The sequence below is a fragment of the Coffea eugenioides genome, chromosome 3, assembly GCF_003713205.1.
Source record: "Coffea eugenioides isolate CCC68of chromosome 3, Ceug_1.0, whole genome shotgun sequence".
Lineage (NCBI taxonomy): Eukaryota > Viridiplantae > Streptophyta > Magnoliopsida > Gentianales > Rubiaceae > Coffea > Coffea eugenioides.
The window spans coordinates 6,919,802-6,940,406 of NC_040037.1; the positions used below are offsets into that span (position 1 = coordinate 6,919,802).

The 20,605-nt window shown below is 35.9% G+C and overlaps 3 protein-coding genes across 3 annotated transcripts; 1 reads left to right on the top strand and 2 right to left on the bottom strand.

Annotated features, from left to right (window-relative positions):
- Positions 1-2,985: 2,985 nt before the first annotated feature.
- LOC113765889 (S-protein homolog 24-like) lies at positions 2,986-3,435 on the bottom strand. Its single transcript, XM_027310132.1, has one exon. The coding sequence runs from the start codon at positions 3,433-3,435 to the stop codon at positions 2,986-2,988; it is 450 nt and encodes a 149-aa protein (XP_027165933.1).
- A 2,520-nt stretch (positions 3,436-5,955) lies between these two features.
- LOC113765095 (chaperonin CPN60-2, mitochondrial) lies at positions 5,956-11,259 on the top strand. Its single transcript, XM_027309150.1, has 17 exons — positions 5,956-6,141; positions 6,270-6,294; positions 6,398-6,529; positions 7,244-7,403; positions 7,542-7,717; positions 8,131-8,226; positions 8,787-8,891; positions 9,009-9,095; positions 9,201-9,290; positions 9,373-9,453; positions 9,534-9,602; positions 9,741-9,818; positions 9,931-10,026; positions 10,150-10,353; positions 10,480-10,585; positions 10,683-10,761; positions 10,870-11,259. Exons 1-17 carry the CDS (start codon positions 6,104-6,106, stop codon positions 10,973-10,975), a joined length of 1,728 nt encoding a protein of 575 aa, XP_027164951.1. The 5' UTR covers positions 5,956-6,103; the 3' UTR covers positions 10,976-11,259.
- Positions 11,260-11,961: 702 nt separating this feature from the next.
- On the bottom strand, positions 11,962-15,672 carry LOC113765328 (PHD finger protein ING1). Its single transcript, XM_027309463.1, has 7 exons — positions 15,546-15,672; positions 15,352-15,423; positions 14,444-14,631; positions 13,615-13,678; positions 13,385-13,481; positions 12,407-12,596; positions 11,962-12,311 (listed from the first exon to the last, which is right to left on the bottom strand). The coding sequence occupies exons 1-7, from the start codon at positions 15,571-15,573 to the stop codon at positions 12,198-12,200; spliced, it is 753 nt and encodes a 250-aa protein (XP_027165264.1). The 5' UTR covers positions 15,574-15,672; the 3' UTR covers positions 11,962-12,197.
- Positions 15,673-20,605: the final 4,933 nt, after the last annotated feature.

The following is a 20,605-nucleotide window of genomic DNA, read 5'->3' on the forward strand; positions in this document are numbered from 1 at the left end:
AGGGAGTAGGTGAAGCAATAGTGTAGTTAACGGCTAGTACATATGATTAAGAATGCGATAAGAGCTATATTAGGTTGTTAGTTTTGCGCTGCAGGCAGTGATTTGTGATGATATATAGCCTGATTCATCCTATGAGAGGCTGCATGTCACTGCAGCGCATCTAATTTTAGTTCAAGAAGTTTTGCTTCTAAACATTCTATTAAAAACCGTTGAGAACTATCTAATACTCTATTAATTTCCATTTGATCTGCTTGTTTAAGTTCTAGTTGGATAAAAAGAAGGATTGGATAGAGAAATTAAAAAGTTGAGGTAGACAAGCGATGGGCTTAATGCTTGTTTTCCTCCTAGATGCAGGATGCCATATGGACAGTCTGCTTGCAATAGTAAGAGTTCAAAATCCTGATAGTGAATCCCAAAAACCCGGGGGGGGGGGGAGGGGGAGCATGCACTGGCCTACACAATGATTTGGTACACTAGTATCTTCTACTTGTTTGAAGTCTGCAAATCTCTAGGGAATTTTCACCGTTATGCTCATTTTCTGTTAGGCTTATAACAGGTAAATGGAAAAGTGGGGAATTAGATGGAATGATTAATGATGTCTAGATTAGCCAAACAACCCCGCTTTTAGTGAATGTGTTGCAAATTCGACACAACTAGTTCTGTCGAAATTTGGTAAAGATTTCTCTTCCATTGTATAGTTTCCTTTTTGTAATCAAGAAGTCTGTCTGAAACTATCTGAGGAAATTCATTTACAGAATGAATACAAGTGGCCCAAATTGTTGTGCACATTATTCATCACATTCGACTTTTCTTGAAAATGCTCATTGTTTCATCTGCAACTAGTTGTAGTTTGCTATGTTCCTAACTAAATCTATGCTTTTGTATTATATTTGCAGCAGAAAAAACATTGGTTCTATGAATTGATAACAAGAAATGAATCAAACAGATACGTGTTGGTTTGATTTTCAATGAAATAAGCTGAAGTTTCTTTTCTGATGTAGTATGAGGAGTTATGGCATGGTAAAACTCACATATCTCGCATATCAAAATTCCGGGGATTGTCAAAATACTCATTGTCCGCTTTGGATGGCAAACGTGTAAGTAACAAAAAATATGACTATTATCTCCTTTTCTACTTCTTTCTTTCTTTTGTGGCTGTTTGCTTTTACTATTTCTCTCTCTCTTGTGCATGGCAAATATATCTTCAACAAATAAATTTGTCTGATAGATACCTGTGCTGAGAATAATCATCTCTTCTGTGCCTGATGCATCTGCTAATGCATAGTTGCTAATGTTAGACCCGAATAATGAGGGATAACTTGTGCGATCATATCTGGGAGTTCCGTTTCACTGAGGTATGTATGTTCTGGGATGTCCTGAATTTCTTGTAGACTTCACTTGCACTTGTACTTTTGGATCTTGGCACTAGGATGATTTTTTTATATGCTCAAACTTCTCTTTTAGGCTGAAACTTTCATGGGAGTAAAGTGTTGATTTTTCAAACACAAGAAGGTGGAAAAAAAATTTGCTTTCTCCCTTTTCCCGTTGTCCCCATTGCTTGCTGTTACATATGATGCTGTGATTCTCTCTTATTTCTAAAAGTTATAATGTGCAATATACCTACCACCTCATAATATTAATCCACTGATCAATTAAAACTATATGATTTCTGTATTCATGCCGCTCCACAATATTGGCGGGACCTTGATCCTTATTGGAAAGGGACAGGAAAGTCCATGCACCTTTATTTCCATCAAGATGGAAGCCAAACTGCAGACCTAGGTGACGAGGTATGGGGCGGTCACGAGGCATGTTATTCTATAGTCACTGGATTACAGGCTGACGGGAATGTGAGAGAACATTATGTGAGGGTAAGTCGTTGGCCACAGATGTATATTGCAAGGAAGCAGGACTGGAGCTGGGAAATGAGTAACAGCCTGTGTCGTTATTCCAGTATGCCTGATCCTGACAAGGAAGACGGCACAGGCCCCTATTATGCTGTTATCTAGTCGCAATTCTACATGTTTTACAAGTTGTGGTAGAATCTTGAAATTCTAATTATAGTTTGCTCTTTTTCCTTGTTTTTTCTGTTAGTTTGTTTTTGTTCTTGAGTGTGTTCTTTGTAGATTAATCTATGCACGTGTTTGTCTTGTTTCAAATGTGGCATAAAGCTTTAGGAGCTTTTACTTCTATTCTTATTATGTGTTTGTCTATTCTTTTTGATTTCTTGCACTCTTTAGGAGCTTGTAACTGTATCCTTAAAAAGCATATGCTTTAGGCTCAGGCTGGCATATCTGGATTGATCCTTTAACATTAAATGCCTAAGGGATAAAAAAAAGAAAAGAATGGCAACACAAAAATGTTGATTGGTTGTGTTCAAGGACAAAAGAACAGCAGTTTGAACTACGTAAAATTGCAGTGACAAGCATTGCCTTTTTTTTTTAATTTTTCATCTTCTTTCCCTTTTGGATAGGTAAGAAGTTTATTGATAGCCAGATGAGATACAAAACTACAAGGGGCATATCCCAGAAAATGCAATCACAAAAAATCCATCAGCAAGAGACTACTTTTAACATTAATGTACTTGAACATCTCCATGATCAAGAATGGTGTCTGGTAGCTACCAAGTCATTTGAAGCCAAAGGTTTGTGTTAGACAATATAACTCTATATAATGGAAAGAAACTTACATGTAACTAAACAGAAAAACACCTTTACCAACTTGCCATAACTACAAACTGAACAGAAAATACATCTTCTAGCCCTATAGTGGCCCTTCTCTCTACTTCGCATTGCATAAAAACTACCTCAGCAAGCTCACAATTTGAGGAGGCCAATAGTGCCTTGTTCTCTACTGGAAATGATACGGTAGCAGTCCCATTTACTCTTATGATCGTGCCCACAACATGATCAGAAAGTGAAGCGAATGTCATTAATAATTGCAGGAGTACTGCTATTAGCTCCCAGACCAAAAAAAATTATATATTCAGCTCCAGCCTATAGCTGGATGGTTGTCAAAAGGACCGGGGACATTGTGATGTTGTTGTCCCGTAAAATAGAAACCATTTTCTTTTACTAGCCAATAGCAATACTTGTCAGATTGATGATAATGACCACAATAGTAAGCCCAGGTGTCATTGTACACATCAAACATTGCAGATTTTGCGCCCCGCCAAAAATGGCAGAAGTATAAAGTATTCCTAAAGAAATTCATGTGAAAACTCCATGTCAAATCCTGATTAACAGTAAGATTATGATATCCAATATCATCATTTCCTGAGGCACAATGAACTGTTAACGGGGTAGAATCGTCAGGCAGGCCATTGTGCACGTAGAGATAATATCGTCCGAAGAAACCAACCACTTTGCCTGCCTGGAAACTGAAAGTTGCCAAGAAAAGTAAGAAGCAAAGGCTTCTGAATATGGTATGATTCATCTTGTGAGACGCAAAAAAAAAATGATGTTCTTTCCTAGCTAAAATGGGATGATGATTTTCTAGCTAACCTATTAAGTTTAGTTGCACACGTTCTCAATTGCTTTTAAAACCATAATTCAACAGCACATCATTTGCTGCTTCTTGGGACAATTGAGAACAGACACTTATATCTAGTAATGTAGGTAGTTAATCTTTCATGGCTAAGTTTCAAAAGTTCAATTCTACGGTGCTAATGGCATATTAGATGTTTCTTATACCCAATAACATAGGCAGTCCACAATGGATTCCACGGACTCTTCGGGCTGATGCAGAATGAGTTTGCAAAGAGCAAAGGTTGCCATCAAAAACATTTTGCTCCTAGATAAAGGGATGGTAGAGAATTGGTGGTTAATTTTTTTTTTATTTTTTTTGGTGGTTAATGCACATTTCCAAATGCTAAATATAAGTTTGATTTTCTTGCTTCATTATTTCACTCTTTTATAAAGCGGACTATATCTGTAGAATTAATAGAAATATTTGCACTGGTTCGATGGATTATAGAGATAAATAAACTTATTAATAGCTAATTGGACTAATTGGAAATCATTAATAAACCAATCACAATAGAGATCCATAAATGAGTAAATTCACTAAGTTTGGTATAACTCTCCAACAGTTCTTGTTGTAGTTCTCAATCTGTGTTAAAGCCGTGTTTATTTACTACTAACAACCGGTCATATCCACCAAAAGAAAGAGAATGCCATGCAAGGCTTCAAAGGAGGATATATGAATTTTACAGGTAATTAATTGTTGCATGTGTTTTAGATTTGAATTAACATGGTTACTATGCAAAGTTAAATAATGCAATAGACAGTTATGGTGTTCATATAGCTGATGTTTATTTCATACTTAACATCATGCTAAATGCTTTTCTTTAAACAAAGAATTTTTTAACATCTAAGCATTGTGCCAAAAGTTATCTAGACAACTACTTTTTTAAAGTTGATTTAAGCCATTTCTTGTATTTTTGAAAGTATATCGTGCAGGTTAACCGCATGCATCTAACTAGTTTCACCAATGAGAACTGGAGTACAATAAAAGGTAGGAAATAGCAATATCAAGAACAAAAAAGTTTTCTAGTAAGAAACCCGAGAAATTCACCCTTCAAATGTCTTATCATTTGTAAAGAAAATGAAAAACCAATCTACTATATGGCATCTTCTATACTTCAAAATAGAGTTTGGGTTCTATATATGAAACACATGTTTATCAGTTACATAGCGCAATGAGAATTGAACCCTTCGTGTGAAATTGATATGCACTCCTTTTGCTGATTTTTAAGATTTAACCTGCACCAAAGCAACAAATTTCCACTACAATGACTACATAAAAAGGTTAAAAAAAGGGAGCTTATCATAAAAAACCTCCTAAAGAACCTTTGGCAGATTTATTTAACTTCCTCTATGGTTTAGTCAATTTTCTTAAGTAAAAGATGCAGAAGCATTTGTATTTGTTTTGGTCCAACTTGGTTGTTAATTATCTCTTTTCAAGATTACAAATCTTTCTTTGCCAAGGAGAAAATGGTAAGGTATCAAGATTAGTGAAGACATGATTGTGCAAAGTTTTTATCAGTGTAATTTAGAAACTTCAACTATGGCCTTTACTTCTAAGAAATCTTATCAAATTATAAATGGTGTACCTTTTTACTACAACAAATAATTTATATTATTCCTCGTTTCACTATATGAAATGAAATATAGTGCTTATGCACTTTTTTTTTTTTTTTTTCTGAAAGGCTTATAAACCTTATTGAATTTCATTTTCTAACCTTATTCTCTAATTAACGTTATGAGGTAATTTGATATAATGCATTTCACCTTTCTTGCCAATTTTGGAAAAAATCACACTCATCTTTCCAAATTAAACTTTTAATTATGCCCTCCTTTCTTATCTCCTTTTTTTTTTATAATTATGCCCTCCTTCGGTGATCAAGAAAATTCAACCACTGATCCTTTTTAGATATTCAATCAATTTCCAGCCCAAGTACTAATACGCCATTACAATTTGCACTTAGTTATCAGAATACAAAATTTACCATTCATCTTTTTCATAGCACAGTCTTCTGAAACTTCAACTATTTTATGTAAAATCGAGCACTTGAAAATTCATTCAAATATTCAGTTTACAGTTAAGAGTCATTTTTTAAACTAAAATTTCAAAAAAAAAAAGAAAAATCCTTGTGAATTGAGGAGTAGCCAAAATTTGAGGGGTTCAAAGCTGCAAACTAATAAAATAAAAAATAAGGAAATAGAGTTAAACAAAAAAAAAGAGTAAATTATAAATATCTGTGACAAGGACTAGAGTTGAAAAGAGAAAAAAAAAGTTAAAAATTAAAAATTACCACTACCAATTTCTTTCCTGTGTCTTACTTATTTGGCCTGCAATGTAAAGACTTATTTTGACCCTTAAACCCTTTGGTAGAAGGTTTATATAATTCTTCATTAAACCCTAAAACCCTAGAAGTTCCTCCTTCTAGACCCTTCTCTTCCCTTGTTTAAAATTACGACCACTTCTCCTGTATTCTTCTCCTTCCCCTACTCCATTACAGGTACATACACTCGCTAACTTTCTCCCTCACACACAAACGTTCTTCGCTCTCCCAAGTCCCAATTAGTCTTCGCAATTAATCATGTATCGGTTTGCAGCAAATCTTGCCTCCAAAGCCAGGTACTTTATCCTTTTTCAACTTCAAAGAAGTCGCAATATTCACTTCAATTTTATTAAATTTCTCAACTTTATTGAACCCAATTGTCCAATCATTGTTTGATGAGAAACCCATTTGTCTTTTCTTGCAGGGTTGCCAGAAACAGCAGCCAACAGGTGATTTATTTTGAGTTAGAAATTTTAAAGGACTGATTTTTCTGGTGCCTTCTTATTGTTTTATTGGTGTTTTTGATCAATTTGTGGAATTGGGTTGGTGCAGATTTCTAGTCGATTGGGATGGAGCAGAAATTATGCGGCAAAAGATATTAGATTTGGAGTAGACGCCAGGGCTTTGATGCTAAAGGGCGTCGAGGATCTTGCTGAGGCTGTCAAAGTTACTATGGGTCCAAAGGTGACATTTTGTTTTCTGTTTTGATCAATCTTTGTGGTTAGCATTGTTTTCTATTGCATTATTGATGGGTTTATGGATTTTTAAAGCTGAGTGTATGGAGCTCTTAACATTGATTTGGTTTTGAATTTCAAATTGCTTGTCTGGAATTTGTTTCACTTTCCTGTTTGAGTTCAATTGTGAAGACGTGCACATCAATGATTTGGTTATAAAGCTCTTGAGCGAAATTTACACGTAAGTTAGTGTGATTTTAGATTCATCTTTTAAAGATTTTATTATCCATCATAAACACTGGGACTGATATAATTGTATGTGCTTTGTTCTTTGTTTACTTTGACTTGTTCTGGTAAAAGTTTGATTGCGCGCTATAATTGCAAAGGTGCACGTGTGATGTGATAGTTTATTATTCCACCTATGAGCTTAGGGCAGTCCTTTTAATTATTGCTGCTGCCTATGACTGACCAGAGTAATATGCTTACTGCCATTTTCCTTCTGGCCGTTTCATCTGGCACTTGCCCATCACTAAAATATAGGAAAAGAATGTAGGAAAAGATGAATTAGGATCGATGGAAAGGAGAGAAGCAGAATGAATAGGAAGAAGTTGTTGCTTTTACCTTGTTGCATTGTGGTTCAATTGTTTATCTGGTTGATTGTTTGAATGTCAGAAGATTGGCAGAGTTGGTGATAATTGCCTTCTTGTCACTGTCTTTTGTACAGGGCCGTAATGTGGTTATTGAACAAAGTTGGGGTGCTCCCAAAGTAACAAAAGATGGTGTAACGGTAGCAAAAAGTATTGAATTCAAGGACAAAGTCAAGAACATAGGTGCAAGCCTAGTTAAGCAAGTTGCAAATGCAACTAATGATGCTGCTGGTGATGGTGAGCTGATTACTTTCTGTTATCTTGTTAAGGGAGGAGTTTATAAAACTCTTGCTGTTTCGTTATGGAATCTGTTCAGTTAATTTATTGTGTATTTTCCATGAAAGTGAATTGAGCACTTCCATTATGTGTTTGTAGGAACTACTTGTGCTACAGTTCTCACCCGTGCAATATTTGCGGAGGGTTGCAAGTCTGTTGCAGCTGGTATGAATGCAATGGACCTTAGGCGTGGAATCAACATGGCTGTAGATGATGTAGTAACAACGTTAAAGAGCAGGGCAAGGATGATAAGCACATCAGAAGAAATAGCACAGGTTTGTTTGCTAGCTTGGGATGCTAGAGTAATGTTATAAAATTGGACTCTGCTTCTGCAAGGGCTTTTTACTACAATGCCCTGGTGAGATTCTCTCATCCGTGATGCAGAAGTGTTTTCGATGCTAAGCTCGTGCGCCATCTGTCCTCCTATTGGGAGTTTGGGATTTAAACTCCAATTGTCATTGCTAGTTAGGGCCTGGAATCACTTGCCCATATCATCAAAGTACTAGGATAATTCGCCTATACCTTGCCTATCTCTTCCCCTCACCCGCCACCCCAACTCCTCGAAAACAAAAGAGAGAATTGAAGGTGATGGGGAACAAATCACAATGCCTGGATGTGGAGAAGTGTTTGTCTCCTATACTTTTCCCTTGCAAGTACACTGATCTTCTTGCAATTTATATCTAAATAGGTAGGGACAATCTCTTCAAATGGAGAAAGAGAAATTGGTGAGTTGATTGCTAAGGCAATGGAGAAAGTAGGCAAGGAGGGAGTTATCACTATTCAAGTAAGTATTCTATGTCTTGTGCAAGGGTCTCTTGACATTGTTGGTTGTGGTTGCAAAAAAGGGTCACAATGGTCTTTATCTCAAGTTTTCAATTGAATAACACGAGCTTCCTGATTTATTAACAGCGTCAACCTTCATTCTGAAGATGTGGATGCTTTATGTTCGATTTTCATATACAGAGAATATGCTAATGTTCTAAAATGAAATTCAGTGATGTTACCATTTTCATTTGTCACATTCGGATTGTCAAGTAGCATTAGGTGGGTATAAATCCAGCAAACATTGTGTGCACGGAGAGCTTTAAATGGTAAAAAATATTGCAGTTCTTAAAGTTAAAGGTGGAGTACTGAAAGAGTGATCTTTAGTTTAGTACATGTAGAAAAATACTATTAGTGATGTTATCCGTATGGTACATTTATTGTATGTGTTGTTATATATTTTCTCAATATGCATGCAATATGTCTCATCTATCTTTTGCTTAAATCACTATTTTGAGTAATGGTTGGTAGGTACCTGAAATCTCCTAAACAAATCTATTAAACTTCTTTTCTCCTCTTTAGGATGGAAAAACACTCTTTAATGAGCTTGAAGTTGTTGAAGGAATGAAGTTAGAGAGGGGCTACATATCACCATATTTCATTACAAATACGAAGACCCAGAAATGTGTAAGTTTTTTTCCCCTAATATCCTTCTTCTTCTTGGGTTCACATGATCTGTTTGCTTTGTAAGACCTATTATTGCATGAAAAATGAATACTTGTAACTGTTATTGACTTACTGCAGGAGTTGGATGACCCCCTGATTCTGATCCATGAGAAGAAAATATCAAGCATTAATGCTGTTGTAAAGGTGTTAGAATTGGCTCTAAAGGTACTATCATTTGCCTTATTGTTCACTGATATTCACCTTTTAGAATATCCTAGCCCTGAGAATTTGTATTGAAATTATTGACCTTGTTTTGTCCTATTCCTTCAGAGACAAAGACCCCTTCTGATTGTTTCTGAAGATGTGGATAGTGAAGCCCTTGCTACTCTGATTCTCAACAAGCTTCGTGCTGGAATCAAGGTTTTTCTCTACTCATCAGACTCTGAATTCTCCCTTTCCTTTTAGACTTGTAGATTGGTTTCATAACAGATGGATAACACAGGTTTGTGCAATAAAAGCTCCTGGGTTTGGTGAAAATAGAAAGGCCAGTCTGCAGGATCTTGCGGCTCTAACCGGTGGCCAAGTAAGACCACATTTCTATGAGCTTTTATGAATTTGATGTGTCAGAATGATGTTTACAAGTTGATTCATGCGTAATTGTAGGTGATAACTGAAGAGCTTGGATTGAACATTGACAATGTTGAATTGGACATGTTAGGCTCATGTAAAAAGGTAAGTTGCCCAACTATGTGTCAAGTTTTCCTTTCAGTAAAAGTTAACACATGATGAACTCTTATTTTCTGTTAATATCATAGATGATTCTCACTTTTATGTTGAATAATGGTGAATCTGAATTGATTTTGCTTTCAGGTCACTGTATCCAAGGATGACACTGTGATCCTTGATGGTGCTGGAGACAAGAAGGCAATAGAGGAAAGATGCGAACAGGTTTGAATTACCTCTATTTGCATATTTACTGTCCTCATTTTGTTATTCAGCACTTTTCAACTCTTTATATGCTTCAGCTAAATTTACTCAATCCCTGTCCTGCATGTATCAGATTCGATCTGGTATCGAGTTGAGTACATCTGACTATGACAAGGAGAAGCTGCAAGAGAGGCTGGCTAAGCTTTCTGGTGGTGTGGCAGTTTTGAAGGTGTGCAGTTGTTTTCCTTTTTGGCTATCCTAGAGTGATGACTATGATTGGTCGAGCTAGCTTGATTCATGTCATTTGCCTCCCACTTCAAGTTTGACAGGAGTGAGCCTTAATTTATTGCAGATTGGAGGGGCTAGTGAAGCTGAAGTTGGTGAAAAGAAAGACAGAGTTACGGATGCTCTAAATGCCACCAAGGCTGCTGTGGAAGAAGGAATTCTACCAGGTGGTGGCGTAGCTCTTCTCTATGCTTCTAAAGAGTTGGAAAAACTGCAAACAGCCAACTTTGATCAGAAGATTGGTGTTCAGATTATTCAGAATGCATTGAAGGTTTGGAACTACTACTAAATTTATTTGCATGTGGCTAAAGCCTTGAATCTTTTTGTTTGTTTCTGTCTTCTTATTCCTGAATGTATCCCATCTGCTAATCTATACACATGGAACCTCTTGATGCAGACCCCAGTACATACAATTGCCTCCAATGCTGGAGTAGAGGGTGCTGTTGTTGTCGGCAAGTTGTTGGAGCAAGATAACCCTGATCTCGGATATGATGCTGCTAAAGGTCCTAATCTAGATTGTCATATATTGTCAAACAACATGATGTTCTGCTTTCTTCTAATCCCGTAAACTCAATTTCTGGTGTTTCTGGTATACCACAGGTGAATATGTAGATATGGTAAAAGCAGGAATTATTGATCCACTGAAAGTATTAAGAACAGCTTTGGTTGATGCCGCAAGGTAACTGAGTCAACCACTCCCTTTTTGCCGATAACATAATCAAGGTTCCAATTTTGGTTGTGTTTGCTGCCTTAAGACTGATCTGCCTGCTTGTTTTGGCATATGCAGTGTTTCTTCTCTACTGACTACAACTGAGGCCGTGGTAGTCGAGCTCCCCAAGGAAGAGAAGGCAGCTCCTGCCATGGGTGGTGGCATGGGTGATATGGACTACTGATCGCTGGACTTGTCCTAAATGGCTGACTTACACTGAAATAAGTTTTAGGAGTTCTTGCCATTCGAAACTGTGTAGGACCAAACGCATCCCCTGTAATCATAGTGAAGAGTCATTACTTCTAGGAACTGGGAGAATTGGTAGTTGCTTTATCTCAGTACGGGATTGCCATTCTTGATTTTGAGGAAATGAGTTCTCCTTTAGTTGGATTATATGTTGGCTACTGTCAATTTATTGGACATTGACTATTCTTCAAGCAGGTTATGCACTTTGTCCAAAAAAAAAAAGGGGAAAACCTTGTTTATAAACTGATAATGGAAAATTTCCCCCCAGGGAAGGGGCAGAATATGCTCTATAAAATTGAATTACTATCATAGCTTGGACGACTTGTTACTTTTTTTGTCAAGCCAAAATGCATTACCGTAAACTAAAACAGAAACAAGAACAGTTACTTTCCTGTAATACTCGTGCATGAAGAAACTGTTTTAAATGGTAACCATTAGAGTACTGAAAGTGTCTCATGTAGTACGTCCGTGTATTGTGTTCCTGTGGGTTTATTAACCTTTTTTCCTTCGAATGTCTTGTTTTCTTAAATATGGCAGATACTCATACTACCACAAAAACAAGAATAAAAAATAGAAAAGGGAAAATGTTATTTGCATTCCATATTTTGTTGTTTGCACTTTCACCATTTGTTTTATCATATAGTTTAATAAATAAAAATTATATGATCAGAACAATGATGAGAGTAATTAACTTAAATGGAAGTACGCTAGACAATTGTTGAGAATATTGTTTCAAATTGAGCCATTTTCTCCACTTACTAATTCGTTTTGGTTAATTTTTGAGATGACGTTCACCTTTTCAAGTTATTCGAAATTCAACTTCTACTCTAAGTAATCAGGAAATGATCTTTGATGGTGGTATACAAACAGAAACATCTGAGTTGCACTAAGCAACTTCTCTCAAAACATTACAAGATGCAAATGTAAGAAAAAATGAATCTTTCTTCCAAATTCTTTCCTAGTTATTCAGCTTTTCCCACACTTGCAAATATTAGCATTTATCGCCAAACAATAAACTGGCCAAGAAATAGAAGAATTTCCTCACAATATTCAGTCACATGGACGCATATGCAATGATACAACATTACTAAAAGCAAGAAGAGAGAGAGAGAGAGAGAGAGAGAGAGAGTTGAATACAGCCTGAGGCATTATATCAAACTCTATGATTTGCCTTTGCGACGCCTTTGTGTTCCAACACAATCTGGACAGTACCAATTCCCTTTGGGCGGCTCTCTGAGACCAACGCAGCCATAATGGAACCATTCTATCTTGCACTGTTTGAAGATGCATATCCATGAGAACAAAATCCAAACCGAGATAAATGAAATAAGGAAAAGAAATCAAAAGCTAAAGGGGCACAAGTACGTACACCAGGGTTATCGCATGCAACCATTTCTCCATAGCTAACTTGGTTGCAGATGCAATATGTTGGTTCATTGGGATCTACTGGTAGATCCAACTCCACACCAGTAGGATTTGTTGATGTTGTTGTGGCTGCAGCTGCAGCTGCTGCCGCCGCAGCAGCGGCAGCGGCTGCTGTTGCAGTAGCAAGGCGGGTCCTGCAGATATAAATGCCGCCGCATCAAATGTCACAATTTTCAGTGAGCAAGCACAACATGAACAACTAAAGGAATGCTTTTTAATCCACACAGAGAACCAAATGTCTAATTAACTGAAAAATTGTGATTAAGAGCATTCCAGGTTTTTTCTCCTGATGCCATCCAGAGTACGAAGCATTTTGAATCATCAATATGATGGCAAAAACACGTTCCTATGTTTTCCTTCCCAAGCCCAGCATGCTACTTTATCGTATCAATCCATACAGAAGCTATTAGTGTCTACCTACAAATTCAAGGCCCTGCCATTTTGACTCTAATGTGTAATCTATTGCTTGTAATTCAATGTAACTCTAATGTCCTTAACTAAGAGACAGTTAACACCTTATGTGCATCTAGACAGAGCAGCAGGAGGACACTCTCTTGGTGAAGGATCTCTCATGTCATCTGAATTTTCAGACTATAATTAAATTCCCAGTCTTATATTTACCTGCAGATTACCCTCTCTAATCACGTACAACATGACAATAAGATCCCTCTAACCCATTATATAAAAAAAGGGAGGAAAGAACCAAGTAGAAAGTCAAATATGATATAAACTAGCTTTTAGACATCCTATTTTAAATGTCATATTCTTTACAGGCAAAAAAAATTGCAGAGTGCCAAAATGAAACTTTGATGTTAACAGACTGTTGGTCTTCATGCTAAACCTAGCACATAGTATGGTTCAGACAGTGGTTCCAGAAAAAGAATAAAGAAAGTGGTGGCCGCTCATGAGAAGAGAAAGTTACTTTTTACGCCCTCTACTACTTTCACCAGCTTTTCCAGATTTCACATTGTTATCAACAGCTGGAGCAGCAGATCCAGTTGAAGCCACAGTATCTCCTTCTGCAACAAGTCAAAATGAGAATGATGTAAAAAACAAGAAGATGGAATGGACATACTCCATATAGAAAGAAAAGCAATGATTAACCACAACTCTTAAACAGGGACAGAGGAAAAAGATAGCAAAAGGCATTACCGCGACGAATCTCTTCATCGAGTTTTTTCAAGTATTGGTCAAGCTGTTGAATATGGGCATCTACCTGTCAAAAAATCACACCATACATAGAACTTTTCAAATCAGGGACAGAATAGTCCACTCCAGCACCAGTTAAAAGAATATGACAAAGAAAATCAAACCCCATCTAGATAAAACAAGAAACAAACCACAGCTATCATAGGCATTGTGCGCACAAAATTAACTAAACCACAAGGTTCCTTCCTTTAAACTGAAGTTTTGTGCAAAATAGGCACAATGCAGACACAGGTAGGTAGCATTATCATCCTGCAACAAACTACCCAAAAAAAAAAAAAAGAAAACTTACAACAAAAGCAAGCAGAATCCTATAGAAGAAAATAAGTCATATGATGAGCAAGAAAGTTCATACTACACAATTCTGCCCTAGTCTGTGTTTTCATACTAAAATCAGAAAGTAATGGCTTTTCTTTCGCTCATGCTGTTATTTTTCTCTCTTTATCCTCTCCACATTCTGTAAGATTCTCCTAGTATGTTTATGGAGATGCTTTTAAACCCAATCACTTAACTCCCCACTCCACCTCACACAACTCCTTCATACCTCATCTAAAATTCAGGAGACCCATCTAATGTGATCTTTACCCTACATTAGTTTGTTGCCTCAATCATTTGAACAAAATTTTCTTTTTCCCCAGCAATTTTTTCATCATACATTAATACAGAACTCCTTCAATGATTCTCATAGAATTTCCAGTTAAACTAAAAGCAACAAGAAAAATAGTTATGCAAAACCAAACTAAAATAAGGAGTGACAGAACTTCAGTTTCACTACCAAGTCATATGCCTGCAGAGCTAATGCAATTTTCTCATCAGCAATCCTGATGGCATGCTTTTGCTCATCAAGCGCCTCATCTGAAAATTTCATAAATGAAGAATCGGGCGTAACACCACCATCCTTAATACGATTCTTCATATCCTCGATTTCCTGTCCGCAACGCTGCTCATTCTGTCTTTGGATTTCTGTTCATATTCAAGTTGGAAAAAATAACCTAATTACTACATAGCAAACTAAAAACAGAAATGACTTGATAGTGATATCGTCAGAATAATGCTAAGTAGAAATAAGGATGTTACCGAAAGCTATCATTCTTTGATGTTTAGAACCCTTGGTTCAGGAACACACACAAATAAACACATACAAAAGAAGTGTAGCTATGCAGAGAAGAAGCAAAACACGCGCACAGACAGGCAGACACCTACGCTGGTATACAAAAGCTATTTGTTAGGAACATTGCACAACAGAGCATTCAATCCTGTTTTCCCAAACCAAAGAGCTATGTGGTTAAGGGTCTTTATTTCTCATCTTGGACACTGAGGTTTTTGGTTTCACCATCTCCAATCCCCTTTCCACATTAAGCTCCTTCTCAACCCTTTCCTGCTAAAATTTCCAACAATTTATAATGTACATCACTATCATCATGTTGATGCAATTTGAGGACAACTTACAGCTCATGCACTCATGCACTCCAAAAAAAAAAGGAAAGAAATAATTAACCAAAAAAAAAAAAAATACCCCAACAATAAAGCTGGCTATTTCAAGAATTCAAACTCATTAATTTTCTTTATTTTAAATTTGTTCCATTTCCCTTTAACATAATACTTATTATCAACTTCATAACAGAAAATTAAAAGAATCAAGAAAACAGATTAAAAATGAAAATGGATAAGAAAATATTTTACCATGTAAACTTTTATCCAAATCCCGCAACAATGCATACTTCTTCTGTAAAATATTCGGCAGCACCTCTAAATCTGTTAAATCCAAATAATAATATTAGTAAAATAAATAAGATAACCCTTAACAAAACCCCCAGACAATTATAAAGAAGAGAATTTTAGTGAAGTAAAATCAACGGCGCTGTTGAAGGGCATACTAGCTTGAAAATCATCTATGAAAGACATCTAATTGTATAGATAATTAAGGAATTTCCGGGTATTCCTGGGTCTGGGTTGGCAATTTAGCGCAATAATTCACGTATTTGTAAAAAATTCCTGATGCTTGGAGCCGCGAAGGATTAGGATTTGAGCCCTAATTATAGGATTGGGGATAATGGAGTTACTTGAATTTACAAAACTAGGCTTTCATTTTCTGGTATTACGAGAATGCTATGAGTTCGTTACATTGGCGGTATTTTTTGAAATCTTAGAATTGCAAGAAAGCCCCAAATTTTCAAAAGTATACTTTTTAAACCATGGCCATCCTAAATTTCCAAGACCAGACTAATTTGAAACGTTGGATTTTTTGTCAGTTCAAAAGGCAAATAAAATAAGCCCATCATCCCCACTTTGATCGGTTTCTTATACCACAAATTGACCTTGTTATATTTCTGTATCATCAGATATGTCTATCCATATCTAGTTTATTATTTCAACCGCTAAACAGTTGATATATAATTAATTCATTTAATATGGTGTTAGATGCTCCCTTGTTATATTTTTAGTCCATTAGGATAGTTTGTTGGACATAGGGGTGTTTCGTGAATCGAGCCGATCGCGAGTGGCTCGAATACGAGCTCGTCAATATTGAGCTCGAGTTGAGTTCGAGCTAATTAAGTCGATCTTGAGCTCAAAAACATTAAGCTCGTTGGCTCTCGAGCGGCTCGCGAGCTCAATTATATATATTTTTTTATTTTTTATTTTTTATTTTAATAGTAAAATTACATATATATCCCTAATATTTTATTATTTGTTAAAAAAATTATTGTTTTATTCATTTTTTAAAAAAATTATTTTTTATTTTTTAAAAATAAAATAATAATAATTATTTTTTTTATTTTTTAAGCTCGAGCTCGACTCGAATTTGACTCGAACTTGATATTTTGAGCTCGTTGAGCTCGAGCTCGAGTTCGAGCTTCACAAAATTAACTCGAGCTCGGCTCAATTAGCCAAAGCTCGACTCGAGCTCGGCTCATTTGCACCCCTTGGGCACATTGGACGAAATTTATGTAATGCATTATTGTCTTAATGGCTGTATTATGAGATTGTGCTATGATAATGGTTTTTTAAAATTGTATTTGGATACCTAAGGGTCATGTTTGCTGTTCAAATGTTCTTAACGTTTTATGCACTATTTTTTTTATCTTGTCAAATGTTGGAAAGAGCTGATCTTTGCACCAACTAATATTGATGAGTCTTGAATGCCTAAATGGAAACCTAGGACATGTATGAAATTAATCTAGATGTTGACCTTAAACCGACAGCAAACAAGAAAGAGTCACAAGATTAGATTATTGTCGAATTTCACTTATAATGTCTATCTCAAAGAATACTACTCTTACTTCTTTTTTTTTTTTTGCCCTAAAGGTATTGTAGTATCATCAATTGAATTCTTTTTAACCGGCAGAGATCGGGAATGATTAAAGTCTCATTTGAAATTTTACACTTCTAATTCTTTTGCCTAATTTCCAGTGGGTAACTCGTATGGTAATTACTTTTGAGTAGTTACTTGAGATCACCAGATCGACCCCTGCTGGTAAAATGCTGTGTATCTTGGGTAGATTCTGCATAACCGCAGAGGATTAGTTTGACGTAAGCAAGAGTTATGTCGACAAAAAAAAAAAAAACTCTTTTACCTAAGAGGTAATGTTACTTCATTTCCTTTAGTGTGATTTCTCGCTCTTGAACCCAAAAATGTATCTTCATGCATATCGCTATCCCATTGCCTCTGGTAAAAATTTGTGCACAGTACATTCCTTGAAGAAATTTGCAACAACATTACAATCTCTAATCACTCAATAAACTCTAGGAGTAGGTCATAAAACCTAAGCAGGAAATTTGGTCCTTTTTGTTTTATTGGAACCCAACATTAGATGGAACGATCAACGGTATACCACAAATAGATAATGCACAAAGTTTAGTAGTGACATCTATGTTTTTACCCTGAAAATTTTATTTTCAAAATATAAACTTTTAGAAGTTGAATCTCTGATGTGAAGTGACCACAAAAAGACAATGCAGATAGTTCAATGACGTCTAGATATTTTACTCCATAACTTTTATTTTTAAAAGATAAACATTTTCATTGGGATGGACCAAAAAGAATCTTAGGAACAAAATGGGTTCTATCAAACAAAAGTTTTTATTTTAGAATTAATCTTTCCTATACTGACAATGTATACACTGTTAGTTTTTTATGAACGACAACTATGTAAAAATTGAAATTAAACACTCACTTTTGTATATGTGTCATAAATCTAACAATGATAATGTATACATTGTTAGTGTATATAAGATTTACTCTTATCCTTCTTTGCGAGAACAGAGAATAAAAGCTTTCATACGACTAGGTGAACACTTCTTCAACCAATAAACAAAAAAAATTCCTCCATATGCAAGTACGCATCTTACTGGTCCGAAATTATCCTTTCTTTCTACCGAGGAAGTATTTTTTTTTTTTGTTAAAAAAAGGATATAAAGTTATACTTCATGTGCACTCAAATTTTGTAATAATTTTCATTTTAATTCTCAAGTAGAAAAAAATCTGAATCCAGAAGTGTTATACCTAAGTGGACCTTTGAAACTAGTTCTTGGTAAATAACAAGCTGGATTGCCCTTCATAACCCAATAATATGAATGAAAGGCCTTGGATGAAACCCAAACGGGTGCTCACATGCCGACCCATGGGTGAGAGTACTAGTTGTATGCTGTGATAATTTCACTTCCTAGTGCAAAAATGTTTCATGATTAGTATTCAGTTTAGGCCCTCTAATTGAGGACATTACAAGGGAGCTAACAAGTTTAGAGGTGTCTAATATTTCTTGAGCGATTAGGAATTGTAATAAAGTTGCTCATGTGCATTCTTTAATAATTCTTGAGTGAGTAGGAATCATAATAAAGTTGCCAATGAACTTCATATATGATCATGTTTCTTAAAGGAAAGATCCTCCAGATTTTGCTGTGCCATTTCTAATGACTGATTTGTTAGGAAGTTAATGAAATTTCGATGTTTCCATGACTCAATTTCTAATCTAATTTGTCTACCAAAAACTAAGACTGAATTTGTGATCCAGTCAATGTAAGAAATTTCCTAGTTTGGGAGGCAAATGATATTGTTATAACTTATAACCCACATTTTATTTCTATAAGAACTTTTGTTAATACTCTTTCAAGTTCAAACTGCATCTGGACGTGGGAAGGGCAAGTTCAACATTTTATGCAAAATTATCTTGAAAATAGAAACTAAGCTGTTTATGCATTAACACTAGAAGTTAATTATCATCATCATGGCAGAATTGCCTGTTTCTTGCTTGTATTTCTTCCAAATCTTGTGGAAGGAGTTGAGAGAAGTCCTCACTCAGGAGGCTCACTGCATTAATCCTGCCAACTTCCACCAAATCCATTTTGCCTTTCTCTTTTGGCATTGATTCCTGCCCAGAGAGAGAGAGGGCTCAATGACTCACCCTAAAGGACACACCTAAATCCAATGATAAGGCCAACTAACCACACAACAACACGTACAGTAGTGTTTTGAATTGTGAACCAACTCATCCCATAATCATCTAGTGTAAAAACAAAAACAGCAAAAAAGTTCAAAAGGTTAAGTAACAATCATGCTCCAGATATTTTGCATAAGATAGCCAAATAATTTGGTAGCACCACTATAGCTAGTAGTATTGGTAAAGCGCAAATTGTACCACAATGTGGAATGCTATTCACTTTGGCATATTCTGTGGCATAGTATATACGAAACTATGAGCTGATTTATAAAAATTTATCGAAAATCACGATAGATATAAATGTGAGAATTCTTTATAAAGAAGGTGTGCCATCTTTTATTTTATCTTTATCGTGTGAAGTCGAGTATCATGTATAAAGTGGCATTTTCTCGGCTATGAAATAACAATAATGTTAGCTATTTTGGGGTAGTCACCTTCTTTGTAAATATTACTTAACCCATCAGAATAGCATTTGAAACAATTGATTTTGCCCCTTGGTCACAAAAATTATTTCTTGAACAGACAGATTCCTAGCAATCAATGCCTCCTCTAATTTTGGTCATTTCATTTGATAAAGACAATGGACCTCAATTTCTTGCTCTACTCTGTTTCAGCAGTAAAACTGATGATTGCTTGTGGCCTAATGGTGATGCTACTGTTAAATAGTTAATCACGAATTCTCGAGCACCTCCCAGTTGCTGCTTTCTTGTAACGGTCACCATAGAGTTCCCTTAAACGCGTTATGGGGACCCCAGCTTTCAAGAAATCAACAAGGTTTCCATCCAGGCATCCATAGTCAACCTGCTTGGCCCAACCAAACATGACCTCTTCTATTTGTTGTTGCATGCAACTACATTTTAGTAAGTCAGCAAAAACAGCTTCCTTTTTATCTTCCGGGCTTGTCTTGTAAGTACGTAAAGCACAAACATGAGAGGAATAAGGATCTTGAATGATTTTAAACGACTGGAAAACTTCGATTTTGGATTTAGCTAATTACTCTTTATTAAAGGAGGAAAAATATTAACGGGATGGTAGTTTGCACTTAATGGTGGGAATTCGTTTGATTTGAAATTAGATAAATGGAATTGATTTTAGGCTACAACTTTCAGTGAAATTCTTGGTTTAGTTTACAATTATACCTGAACCATTATATATCAGCTAAATTAATTTCTCAGAGACTATAAAATTCTGTAATTAAAAACAAGAGTCCTTGTTAAGGTTTGAGAACAATTATGCTTTGATTAAGGATCTGAAAATAAGGGCAGAGAGGGTGCAGAATTTGGAGGATATTCTTCTTTAGTGAGATTTGATTAATTAGCACGCATGTGACCAAATGTGGGCTGTTGTTTATTGCTTTTTCCATTTGGCCTTTTGTCTAGAAGATCGGAAGCTGAGAGTCTTGTTGGTTCTATATTTAAATGTGAGGAGCTTCACTAACTTCTTGCTGAAGAAGTGCGACTCTCAAGTCTCAAGCCTCAACCCAGTCCTCTCTCCAAAAC

Coding starts and splice junctions, on each gene's coding strand:
- LOC113765889 (XM_027310132.1), bottom strand. CDS start 3,435: ATGAATCATACCATATTCAGAAGCCTTTGCTTCTTACTTTTCTTGGCA.
- LOC113765095 (XM_027309150.1), top strand. CDS start 6,104: ATGTATCGGTTTGCAGCAAATCTTGCCTCCAAAGCCAG. Junction 8,227..8,786: donor AGGGAGTTATCACTATTCAA/GTAAGTATTCTA, acceptor TCTCCTCTTTAG/GATGGAAAAACACTCTTTAA. Junction 9,291..9,372: donor AGCTTCGTGCTGGAATCAAG/GTTTTTCTCTAC, acceptor TGGATAACACAG/GTTTGTGCAATAAAAGCTCC.
- LOC113765328 (XM_027309463.1), bottom strand. CDS start 15,573: ATGTCTTTCATAGATGATTTTCAAGCTA. Junction 14,632..15,351: donor TTTGGATAAAAGTTTACATG/GTAAAATATTTT, acceptor GAATATGAACAG/AAATCCAAAGACAGAATGAG. Junction 13,679..14,443: donor CTCTGCAGGCATATGACTTG/GTAGTGAAACTG, acceptor ATTTTTTGACAG/GTAGATGCCCATATTCAACA.